The 12,500-nt window shown below is 45.4% G+C and overlaps 1 protein-coding gene across 1 annotated transcript in view; it reads left to right on the plus strand.

Annotated features, from left to right (window-relative positions):
* Positions 1–12,500, plus strand: part of LOC119578450 (vesicular glutamate transporter 1-like) — a gene marked incomplete at its 3' end in the record, with an annotated part of 199,181 nt that overhangs the window by 73,432 nt on the left and 113,249 nt on the right. The window contains exon 3 of the mRNA XM_037926032.1: positions 2,317–2,346. Within this exon, the coding sequence (XP_037781960.1) occupies positions 2,317–2,346 (30 nt within the window). The remainder of the gene's footprint in view (positions 1–2,316; positions 2,347–12,500) is intronic.

A 12,500-nucleotide genomic window follows, 5' to 3' on the forward strand; every position in this document is an offset into this window, starting at 1 on the left:
GATAGAGGGGAAAAAGTGGGGGGAGATTATATGAGTGAGAAGTTTTATTGAGGAGGGTAAGGGAGGAGAGGGTAGGGTAGGTTAGAGTGTTAACGGAAATTAAGGGAAATTAAGGGAAGAGAAGGGAATGGAAGGGGAATGGAGGGAAGAAAGGGAAGGGAAGGGAAGGGTAGGGAAGGGAAGGAAGGGGAAAGAGAAAGAAAGGGAAGGGAAGAGAAGAGAGGAGAAGAGAAGAGAAGAGAAGGAAAGGAAAGGAAAGGAAAGGAAAGGAAAGGGAATGTAATGGAATGTAATGGAATGGAAGGGAAGGAAAAGGGAAGGGAAAGGAAAAGCAAGAAAGCGAAAACAAAGTAAATGAAACATGGATTTCTCTCACTTAGATTTTAACCGCCGACGAGTAAGGACTATCGTATGGAGAAAAATAAAATAAAAGATAAAACAAAAACAAGAAGCAAAAAAATACAAACAAGAATGAAAATAAATGATATTACGGGGAATAAACCGAAACGAAAAAGAAAGAAACACACATAAATAACCAAAGAAAAGAAAAGAAAAAAAGGAAAAAAAAAAGCTTAATCTACCCGGGATCGACTGTGGTATTGTCAATGTCTTCGTCAATACCGGGGATACCAAATGCTACAACACAGGGCGATTTTGTCGATTCCCACCGCCTTTTCTTCGCCTCCCCTTCCCTTCCCTTTCTTCTCCCTCTCCCCCCCTCCCCTCTGTTATTCATCGCTCTTCTCTATTTCTGTTCTTTCTTCTCCCCTCGTCCCCTCCATCCCCCTCCCCCTCCCCCCGTTCCTATCTTCTTCGCTTTTTCTGTTTTTTGTTTGTTTGTTTTGTTTTATTGTTTTGTCAGTCCCTAGGCCTTTGATTTCTTTTGCCTATCTTTGTTTATCTCTTTTTTTCTTTTCTTTTCTTTCTTTTGCTCTCTTCTTTTCATTTTCCAATGTTCCTACTTTCATCACCGCTTTCTCCTTCCTGTTTTCATCGTCACTGTCCCTTCTCCCTCTATTCCCTTTCCTGTTTTCATCATCTATTTCCCCTTCCCTTCTTTCCTTCCTGTTTCCATCGTCACTTTCTCCTCTTCCTCTATTCTCCTTCCCTCTTTATCTTTTCTTTCTTTACCCTACCTTTTCTTTTCACTCAATTATTCTTCCTCCCATTTCAAGGCTTTCTCTCGTTCAGATGGAAGAAGGGAATTAAGAGAGAATGAGAAGAGTGAGAGACAAAAATACAGACCATCAGAAAGGAAAATATAATGAGAAAGAGATGAGAGGAGGAATACGATAAACAGGGAGGAGGGTGGACGAGGAAAAATCATGATAATAAGGAAAAATGACGAAATGATTGAAGAAAGAGAATGAGCAGGAGGATTATGATGATGGGAGGAGATAGTAGGAAGAGAGTGAAATTAAGAGGAGGAATTTTGGAATGAGGAGGAGGAGAAAGAGGAAGAGGAGGAGGAAGAGGAAGAAGAAGGGGAAGAGAAAGAAGAGTAGGAATGTGGAGAAGGAGGACTAGGAGGAGGAAAAGGAAGCGTAGTAGTAGTAGTAGTAGTAGTAGTAGGAGGAGGAGGAGGAAGAAGAAGAGGAGGGGAGGAGGAGAGGAGGAGGAGGAGGAGAGGAGGAGGAGGAGAGGAGGAGGAGGAGGAGGAGGAGGAGGAGGAGGAGGAGGAGGAGGAGGAGGAGGAGGAGGAGGAGGAGGAGGAGGAGGCGGCGGCGGCGGCGGCGGGTGAGGGATGAAGATGAAGTCCGAGCAGCCGAGCGGGGAGGTAGAAGGCGTATCCAGCCATGACGCTATTGCCCGAGTTAAGGGAAGTTTTCGACGGCGGAGCGAAAGGGTGGCGGGAGCGAGGCGAGGGTTGGGGGAAAAGGGGAGAGAAAAAGCTCACACACACAAACACGCATATGTGTACACGCACACGCACACACACACACACACACACACACACACACACACCACCACGCACGCACACACACACGCACGGACACAGCACACACACACACACACACACACACACACACACACACACACACACACACACACACACACACACACACACACACATGTATATTATAAAGCACGATAATCAATACTATCAAACATTCATATATCTGATAGACACACCTGAAAATGAATGGTATCCGTGGAAATCACGCAACTGCATAATATTAAACATTTTCCTGTATATTACCCGATCGCACATCGCTGAACAATAGTCATCCCTTTTTCACAGGAATTCCCGTAAATATGAGCCAAATATCCCTCGTGTTCAGAGACTGACGCTTCCTTTTTCTTTCTCTTTCACAGCAAAACACAGTCCGAAGTCCCCCGAGACAGGTGAGTCTGACAGACGTCTTCTTTTAAGAATTTTGTGGTTGAAGTATGCACAGGATGTGTATGTTTATGTGTGTGTGTATATATATATGTATATATATATGTATATATATATATATATATATATATATATATATATATATATATATATATATATATATATATATATATATATATACATACACACACACACACACACATAAACATACACATCCTGTGTGTGTGTGTTGTGTGTAGGTGTGTGCATGTATGCCCGTCTACACAGCGTATTTCCGCATCCATCCTCTCCTAAATGCAGCCTCCCCCCTCCCCCCTCCCCCCCTCCCCGGCCTATATGCATACTCTCCTCCGTGAAGAACAAGAAACATTCCTTGGCAATTAACTCTCCCGAAACGCCCTCCGTGACTCAAGCCCCTTCCGGCGGGCCTTCTCCTCCCCCTCCCCTTTCTCTCCTTTCCCCTCTCTCTTTTCTTTCTCCTTCTAGCGTTTCAAAGACGCTCTCTCCCCCTCTCCCTCCTCCTCCGTCCCCCCCTCCCCGGTGTTCTAAAGACTTTCATCCCCCTCTCTCCCTCTCTTCTCCCCTTTTTCTCTTTCTCTCTTCCCTCTTCTCCCTCTCCCTCCCTCCCCCTCCCTCTTCTCCCTCTCCCTCCCTCCCCTCTCTCCCTCGCCCTACCTCCTTCCCTCTCTGTTTCCCTCCCCCCCCCTCGCCCATCTGCACCCCTTTCCACTTCCTTCCTCCTCCCCTCTGCCTCCACCTCCCTTCCCTCCCCCCATCTCCCCCGCTCCATCCCTCCCTTCCCCTCCCCCACCCTGTTCCTCCCCTCCCTACTCCCCCCACCCCCCTCCCTCTCCCTCCCCCTCCCCAACCCTCTCCCTCCCTCCCTCCCTCCCCTCCCCTCCCTCTCCCTCCCTCTCCCTCCCTCCCTCCCTCTCTCCCCCTCGCCCGCCCATTGTTTGCCACATCAAATATCGGTCGTCATTTTGAGGCATTTGTTCGGCGCTGTGTTGTGCGGCGTCGACGCGCATCCGCTCCCGCCGCCGACGAGCTCCCATTACGCTCCCCATTAGCTAATGAACCGGAGACGGCGATCTTCTCTGTTCTCTCTTCTTCTTCTCTGTTCTCTCTTCCTCTTCTTCTTCTTTTTCTTCTTCATCTTTTTCTCTGTTCTCTCTTCCTCTTCTTCTCTGTTCTCTTTTTCCTCTTCTTCTCTGTTCTTCTTCCTCTTCTTCTCTGCTCTCTTCTCCTTCTTCTTCTCTGTTCTTCTTCTTCTTTTTTTTCTTCTTCTTCTTCTTCTTCTTCTTCTTCTTCTTCTCTCTTTCTTTCTTCTTGGTTTGGGTTTGATTTTTTTTTTTTTTTTGGGGGGGGGATGATTTTTTTTCTTCTGTTCGTCCGATGCTTTTCATCCGCTTTTTTTTTTCTTTCCTTTTTTTCTTTCCTTTCCTTCGTTGGAGATTTGTTTTCTTTAATGTTTGTCATTTTTTTCTTTTTTCTTCGTTTTCTTTGTTTGCAATTTTTTATCTTTTCTTCGTTTTCTTTGTTTGTAATTTTTTTCTCGGTTTCTTTGCTTTCTTTTTTTTCGCCTTTCTTTCTTTCCCATTTTCTGTCTCATTTTTTTTTTCATCGCTTTGTTTTTTCCTTCTTCCTCTTTTCTTCTTTTTCCTTATTTTTTTCCTCTTTCTATGTTTTCCATCGTCTTTTTGCTTCTTCTACTTCATTTCTTCGTCTCTCTCTCTCCTTGTTTCTCTTGCCCTCTTGTTTCTCTCGCTTGCTCTTCTCTCTTTCCTCTTTCTTCTCTCATCATTGCTCTTCCTCTAGTACTCTTCCTCCATCTCTTTCTCCTTCTCTCCTTCTCTCCTTCCCTCCGTCTCTCTCTCTCTTTCTTTCTCCCTCTCCTCCTTAACCTCCGCCTCTCCCTCCCTCTCTTTCTTTCTCCCTCTTCGCCTCTCTCTCCCTCTCTTTCTCCCTCTCCTCCTTAACCTCCGCCTCTCCCTCCCTCTCTTTCTTTTTTCCCTCTTCGCCTCTCTCTCCGTCTCTTTCTCCCTCTCCTCCTTAACCTCCGCCTCTCCCTCCCTCTCTTTCTTTCTCCCTCTTCGCCTCTCTCTCCCTCTCTTTCTCCCTCTCCTCCTTAACCTATGCCTCTCCCTCCCTCCCTTTTTTTTCTCCGTCTCCGTCTCCCTCTCTCCTTCTCCTTTCTTCCCTCTTTCTCTCTCTTCCGGATGCACACGCCATTACGCCCATCTCTGATTTCAATGGGATTCCCTCAGCTGACCTTCTCCCCTCATCCCCTACCCCCCACCCCCACCCCCTCAAGCACGTGTTCCCCCTCCTCCTCCCGCCCTCTTTGATGGTCGTGGGGTCATGCCTTTAGCATTTATTTTTTCATTAGCTTATTTTCCCATTATCTTATATTCTCATAAGCGTTATATTTCCATTACCTTATATCCCCATTATCTTATATTTCCACTATCTTACATTCTCATTATCTTATATGTCCATTATTTTGTTAATGGTGTGGGTATGGTGACGGGGATTAGTGATGACAGTCATGACAGTGATAGTGTTGGAATGGTGGTGATGGTGATGATAATGATGACGCTGATAACAAATAACAGTGATGATGATAGATGATGATGAGGATAATAATAGTAATAGTAATAGTAGTCGTAGTAGTAATATTAATAATTATGATAATAATGATAATAATGGTAATGATAATGATGATGATAATGATGATAATAACGATAATAAAAATGATAGTAATAATAACAATAATAGTAACGATAATAATGATAATAACAGTAATAATAATAACCGTCTTTCTGTCTCCTTTTCTCTCTGTGATCTTTCTCCATCTTTGTATCCTCTTTTCTTGCTCTCATTTCTTTCCTCTTCGCCTCCCTCCTTCCTCCCCTCATTCCTCTTCGCCTCCCTCCTTCTCCCTTGTCTCTCCTCTCTCTCCTCTTCGCCCTCTTCCCCGTGGCAAAGGAAACTCAGCTCTATGGTCGTAAGCTTGGCGTCAGCAGCATCTCGTTTCCGCTCTGACGTGCCTGACACAGAGCTGACGTGGCCGGTATCGTTGAGGGTGGGAAGTGGGTGGGTTACGGTGGGTTGGGGTGGGTCAAGAAGGGTTAGGGAGGGGTAGGGTGGGGGAAAATGGTGGGAAGAGGGTGGGTTAGGGTGGGTTAGGGAGGGTCAAGAAGGGTTAGGGAGGCGTAGGGTGGGGGAAAATGGTGGGTTAGGTTGGGTTAGGGAGGGAGAGGGAGGGTTAGGGAGTTGTAAGGAGGGGTAGAGTGGGTTAGTGTGGGTTAGGGAGGATTAAGGGGGAGGGGGGTCAGGGTGGGTCAGGGGGGCAGGGTGGGTCAAGGGTGGGTCAGGGTGGGTCAAGGTGTGTTAGGGAGGGTCAGGGTGGGGTTAGGACAAGGTCAGGGTGGGCCAGGGAGGGTCAGGGTGGGTCAAGGTGTGTCAGGGAGGGTCAGGGTGTGTTAGGGAGGGTCAGGGTGGGCCAGGGAGGGTCAGGGAGGGTCAGGGTGGGTCAAGGTGTGCCAGGGAAGGTCAGGGAAGGGTAGAGGAGGGTAGGGAGAGGTAGGGTGCAGGACTACAGGGTGGGTAGTCTAGGAAACAAAGGGGGGGGGGTAAGGGAAAGGAGGGGAAAAGAGGAAAGAGAAGGAAAAGGAAAAATGAGAGAAAAGGGGGAGGAGAGGAAAAGAAGAAAGGGATGGAAAAGGGAAAAGGAGAAGTTGGGAGATAATAAGAAAAGAAATGAACGGAAAGAGGGAAGTAAGGAGGAAAAGGAGCTTAAAGTGGAGAGTCAGAAAAGAAGAAGAAGAAAAAGGAATGAAAAAGGAAACACAAGAGAAATGAGGAGAGGAAATGATAATGCTTGAAGGAGAGAGGAGAAGAAAAGAGAAAAGACCGAAGGGGAAGTTAGACGGAAGGAAAGAGGAAACAGAGAACAGGAAGAACAAAGGAAGGGAGGAAGAAAGGGATAATAAGAGGCAAGATAATGAGAAAGGAAGGATAACAAAGGCAGAACTAAGAAAAGAACACTATATATAGAATATATATAGAAATATATATAGAAAATATAATAGTCTTATAACTGACTTAGCTTCGACATGCAAACGCTATACGACTGAACTGCAATATTAAATGCCTGTTTCTTTTCATTTTTCTCGTAATACCCCCCCATAAATAAATATATATATATATATATATATATATATATATATATATATATATATTATATATATATATATTTTATATATTTTATATATATATATATATATATATATATATATAATATAATATATATATATACATATATACATATATACATATTATATATATATATATATATATTTATATATATTTATTTATATATATATATATATATATATATTATTATATATATATATATGTGTGTGTGTGTGTGTGTGTGTGTGTGTAATTAAAGATCATGTTTCCCCTCAAAAAAAGATGATAATAATAATAGTAATGGAAATGGAGGGGGCAGTAATTGCATTTAATAAGCCTAAGCCATGTGTTCGCTTCATCCTCGAAATATCTTCTCTTTGATGAAAAAAAGAGAGAAAAGACGGGAAATAAGAGGAGACACAGAATGAGGAATAGAGGAAGAAGAGGAGAAAAGAGGAAAAATGACGAGGAGAGAGAGAATAAGGATAAGAGGGAGAAGGGAAAAAGACGGAAAAAAAAAGGGGAAAAGGCTAAAGGGGAAAATAGAGGAAGAAGAGGAGAAAAGATGGAAAAACAAGAGGAAGAAGAAAACAAGAAGCAGAAGAGAAGCGAAAGACGTGGAAATAGGAAAAAGAAGAAAAGAGCCAAAAAAAAAAGAAGAAGAATAAGAATGAACGTGAGGGAAAAGAGGATGAAAGTAGGAGAGGAAGAGAGGGGAAAAAAAGAAGAGAAGCAACATGGGAAGAAACGAGGGGAATGAGATGGAGAGAAGAACGAAAAAAAAAGTTCCAAAAAAGTAGAAGAGAAAAAAAAAGGGTAAAAAGAAGACAAAAGGGAGGAGCAGAGAAGGGTAAAACGAGAGAGAGAAAGAGAGAGAGGAGGAGAGGACAGGCAGCTTCAATAGACAAGGATCCGGTCACAGTCATCAGACCGCGAGGACTGTGCTTTCTCCTTTTCTTCCGACTGCTATGGTTTAAAAAAAAATTTGATTTTCCCTTTTCTCTCTCTCTCTCTCTCTCTCTATTTATCTCTCTCTCTCTCTCTCTCTCTCTCTCTCTCTCTCTCTTTCCCCATTTTTCTCTCTCTCTCTTCTTTCGCCCTTTCTCTCTCTCTTCTCTCTCTCTCTCTCTCTCTCTCTCTCTTTTCCCCTCTCTCTCCTCTTCCCCTTTCTCCCTCTCTCTTCTTCTCTCTCTCCCCCTCTCTCTCTCTCTCTCTCTTTCTCTCCTCTCTCTATTTCTCTCTCTTTATACTTTCTTCCCCCTCTCTCTCTCTCTCTATTTCTATTTTTTATCAAAAATTTTATATTCTTTTTATTTTTAAAATTTTCACGTAGACGAGAAATGAAACAAAGGAAATTAACGGAAATAGCTTAAAGGGAGTTATGGGGATCGCGTTTTTGATTTTGTTTGTTTTTTTGTTTTTTTATTTATGAGAATAAGAAGGATTGAGAGAGAGAGAGAGAGAGGAGAGAGGGGGAGGAGGGAGAGAGAGGGGAGGGGGAGAGAGAGAGGGAGAGAGGAAAAAGAGAGAGAGAGAGGGGGAGAGGAGAGAGAGAGAGAGAGAGGAGAGAAGGAGGGAGAGAGAGAGAGATAGAGGAAGGGGGAGAGTAGAGAGGGGAAAGAGATAGAGAAGAGGGGAGAGAAGAGAAGAAAAAAGGGGGGAAAGACTAAAACCACAAAAAAGAGAAGACAAAATAAAGGCCATGTCATTCTGATCTTCGATGACGCAACGCTGATCGAGCGGAGGAATCGCCCTCTGGTGGCTTTAGGCGGGATTGAGGGGGCGGCGATACCCATGGGGGGCCCGCCTTCACTCCCCCCCCTTAATTTCCCCCTTTTTCCCCCCCACCTTTTCCCCTTTTTTTCTCCCCTCTCTTACTTTTCCCCCCCCTCCTCTTTTTCTTTTTCCCCCCCTTCTATCTTTTCCCTCCTCTCCTTTTTCTTTTTGCCCCTTTAATTTTCTTTTTCCCCCCTCCTATTTCTTTCCCCCCCCTTTCCCCCTTTTTTTTTTTATTTTTTTTCCCTTCTCCTTTTTAATTCTCCTCTCTCCTCTTTTCTTCCCCCCTTTCATATTTTTTCTTTTTTTTTTTCCTTTGTCTATTTTTTTTTCTTCCTTTCTTTTTTTTTCCCCCCTTTTTTTCCCTTTTCCTTTTCCTTTTTTTTTTCTTTTTTTTTTTCCCTTATTCCTTCTCCTTCCCCCCTCCTGTTATCCCTCTTTCAACCCGCCTTTTTCTTTTTTACCCCCCCTTTCCCCTTTTGGGTCAGCCCCCCTGTCTTCTTATATCTCCCCCCTTCCTTTTCCTACACTCATCCTCTCCCTCTCCTTCTCCCTCTTCTATATCCCATCTCCCTTTCTCCTGTCGTCCGTCACCCTTCCACTCATCCTCCTCTTTGTCCTTATTTTTCACTTCCTTCCCTTTCTCCCTTTTCGTCCATCCCACCCCCCCTCTTTTACACATCCCTCTCTCTCTCTTCCTCCTCCTCCATCTCTTCCGTCATCCTCTTTCACCCTATCTTCAACATTTTTCTTCGATCTCTGCTTTCCAACGCTTACCTTGCTCTATCCCCCTCACCCTCACTCCCTCCTTCGTCGCTACATTTCAACCCCTTCCCTTCCTCGTCTCACCCTCTCCCTCCGTCCCATCCTTTACCTCCCTCTCCCCCTCAGTTCCATCTTCTCCCTCAGACCCATCTCCTCCCTCAGTTCCATCTTCTCCCTCAGTCCCATCCCCACCCTCCATTCCACCTTTCTCTCTCTCTCTCTCTCTCTCTCACTTCCTTCCCTTCAGTCCCATCTCTCCTTCCTCCGTCCCACCCTCCGTTCCCTCCCTCTTGACCCATCCCTTCCCTCCGTCCTACCCTCCTCCCTCCCATCCTCTCCCTCCTTCCCTCCTCCGTTCCATCCTCTCCCTCTATCCTATCCGTCTCAACCTCCTGCCTGCTCCCTCTCCCTCTCCCTCTCCCCCCCCTCCCCCTCCCCCTCTCCCTCCCCCCCCCTCCCTCTCTCTCTCCCTCCTCTCCTCTCTCTCTCTCTCTCTCTCTCTCTCTCCTCTCTCTCTCTCTCTCTCTCTCCTCTCTCTCTCTCTCTCTCCTCTCCTCCATCTCCCTCCCCTCTCTCCCTCTCCTCTCCCTCTCCTCTCCCTTCCCTCTCCCTCTCTCCCTCTCCCTCTCCCTCTCCCTCTCCCTCTCCCTCTCCCTCTCCCTCTTCCTCCTACGATGTGCTTCTGGCCCGCCGCCCATCTTGTGCACTGGAGCGTGACTATGATAACACCCACCCCGTTCACCACCATCCCGGCGCCCCTCCTTCCCCCACCCCATCTACACCCCCTCTCTCTCCCACCCTATCTACACTCCCCCTCCCTCTCCCACCCTATCTACACCCCTCTTCCCTCTCCCACCCTATCTACACTCCCCCTTCATCTCCCACCCATCTACACCCCCCCTCCCCACAAACAGACATCGACAATGCCTGACATCACTCTTAATCTCGCCATTATTGTCTCTTGGCACTGCTTTCATCACCTTATTTTCGTCCTTATCTCCGTCGGCATAAAAAGCAATATATATATATAATAGATATATATATATATATATAATATATATATATATATGTATATATATAATATATATATATCATATATATATTATATCTATAATATATATATATATTATATATATATTATATATATATATATATATATATTCTTTTACCGTTAATGGCTGTTTTAGGAACACTAAGCGCCATGTCCACACTGTTCTCTGCGCCGATGTATAGTGTAACTTGTAATATTGCACAGTCAACTTGCACAATCAAAGAAACACTGCAACCTGAAGAGATAATGAATCAACTTGTTAAATCCTCTCATTATCTCCTTTCTTTCCTTCATTCCGTCCTTTCCCTCTTCCCTCTTCGCTATATTCTTTCTTTTCTTTGACTCCCCTTTCATCTTCTCTGTCTTCTCTCTTTTCTGTGTCTTCCTTTGTTTATTTCTGTTTTCTCCTTCCCTCTCTTCTCTCTGATGATTCTATTTCTTTGTCTCTTCTCTCTTTCTCCTTTCTTCTCCTTTCGTCTCACACCTTCTTCTCTTTATTTCATTTTCCTTTCTCCCCCGTTCGTCTCCATCTTCTCCCTTCTCTTTCATCTCCACTCTCTTTCTCTTTCTTCTGTTTTCCCTCTCCACATCCTTTCTCGGTGTCCCCTTCCATATCCTTTTACATCCTTTCTCTCTCTCTCTCTTTTTCCCTTCTTCTTTCTTTTCTCCTTTCCCCTCTTTCCCTTTTCTTTTCCCCTTTCCCCTCTTCCCCTTTCTTTTCTCCTTTCCCCTCTTCCCCTTTCTTTTCCTCCTTTCCCCTCTTCCCCTTTCTTTTCTCCTTTCCCCTCTTCCCCCTTCGTGTTCTGGTTCCCCGCGGAGTTCAATTCATCGTAATCCTAAGCCATTGGCATCCCTATACAGATAAGTTAATGAAAATAAATAATAAAAACAAAAAAAATAAAATAAACCAATAAAAACAGCAGCCAGATTGAATGGATGAAAAGATGTGTGTGTATTTTCTAATAAAGATGGTACAGTCTCTCTTTTCCGTTCACTTTTCTCAACAAACACATCGACGGACACTTTCTCTCTCTCTTTCTCTTTTTCTCTATTTCTCTATTTCTCTCTGTCTCTGTCTCTCTCTCTCTCTCTCTCTCTCTCTCTCTCTCTCTCTGTCTCTGTCTCTGTCTCTGTCTCTATCTCTATCTATCTCTATCTCTACATCTATCTCTCTCTCTCTCTCTCTCTATCTATCTATCTATCTCTCTCTATCTATCTCTATCTCTCTCTATCTCTATCTCTATCTCTATCTATCTATCTATCTATCTATTTATCTATCTCTCTGTCTCTTTCCATCTCCCCCCCTTTCTCCTTCTCTCCCTTTTTCTCCGACAAACATTAGCCGAACAACACTGGCCGAAGGAACATGGTTATTCGGGAAAAGGGGGAGAGAGGGGAGAGAGAGGGAAGAAAGGGGAAGGAGAGAGAGGGAAGAAAGGGGAAGGAGAGAGAGGGAAGAAAGGGGAAGGAGAGAGAGGGGAAAGGGGAAGGAGAGAGAGGAAGAAGGGAAGGAGAAGGGGAAAAGGGGAAGGAGAGAGAGGGAAGAAAGGGAAGGAGGGGAGGAGGGAAGAAAGGGGGAAGGAGAGAGAGGGAAGAAAGGGGAAGGAGAGAGAGGGAAGAAAGGGGAAGGAGAGAGAGGGAAGAAAGGGGAAGGAGAGAGAGAAGGAGAGAGGAGAGAGCGAAGGGCGGAGAGAGATCAGAGAGGAGAGAGGAGAGAACGAAGGGCGGGGAAAGGGAAGAGAGGGGACAGGAGAGAGGGGAGAGGAGCGAGAGGAGAGGGGAGATGGGGAAGAGGATCAATAGCCTTAGAATGTTTGCTAAGAGATTTGTGTTCGCTTTATATATCACATTATATTTTCCTTTGAATAGAGCTTCAGTGGCATTGGTGAACTAACCTTACCTCTCCCTCCTCACTCCTTCCCCTCCTTCCTCCCTCTCCCTTCCTCCTCCTTCCTCCCCTTCCTCCTCCTTCCCCTCCTTCCTCCCTCTCCCTTCCTCCTCCTTCCTCCTCCTTCCTCCCTCTCCCTCCCTCTCCCTTCCTCCTCCTTCCTCCTCTTCCTCCTCTTCCTCCTCCCCGTCTTCGTCGGCGCTATCCCCTCATCTTCCTCCTGCTTTTTTCTCTTTCGCCTTTTGCACCCCATCTTCCTCCTTCTCCTTTGCTTTCTTCTTCCTCTCTTCATCTTCCTCCTCCTTCTTCTCTTCGTCCTCCTCCTTCTCCTCCTTCTTCTCTCCTCCCTCCTCCTCCTCCTCCCCCCTTCCCCTCCTCCACCTCTCCTCCTCCACCACCTCCTCCACCTCCTCTCTCCTCCTCCTCCCTCCTCTCCTCCTCCTCCTCCTCCTCCTCCTCCCCCTCCCCCTTTCCTCCTCCAC

Source organism: Penaeus monodon, chromosome 11 (genome assembly GCF_015228065.2).
Source record: "Penaeus monodon isolate SGIC_2016 chromosome 11, NSTDA_Pmon_1, whole genome shotgun sequence".
Taxonomy (NCBI): Eukaryota; Metazoa; Arthropoda; class Malacostraca; order Decapoda; family Penaeidae; genus Penaeus; species Penaeus monodon.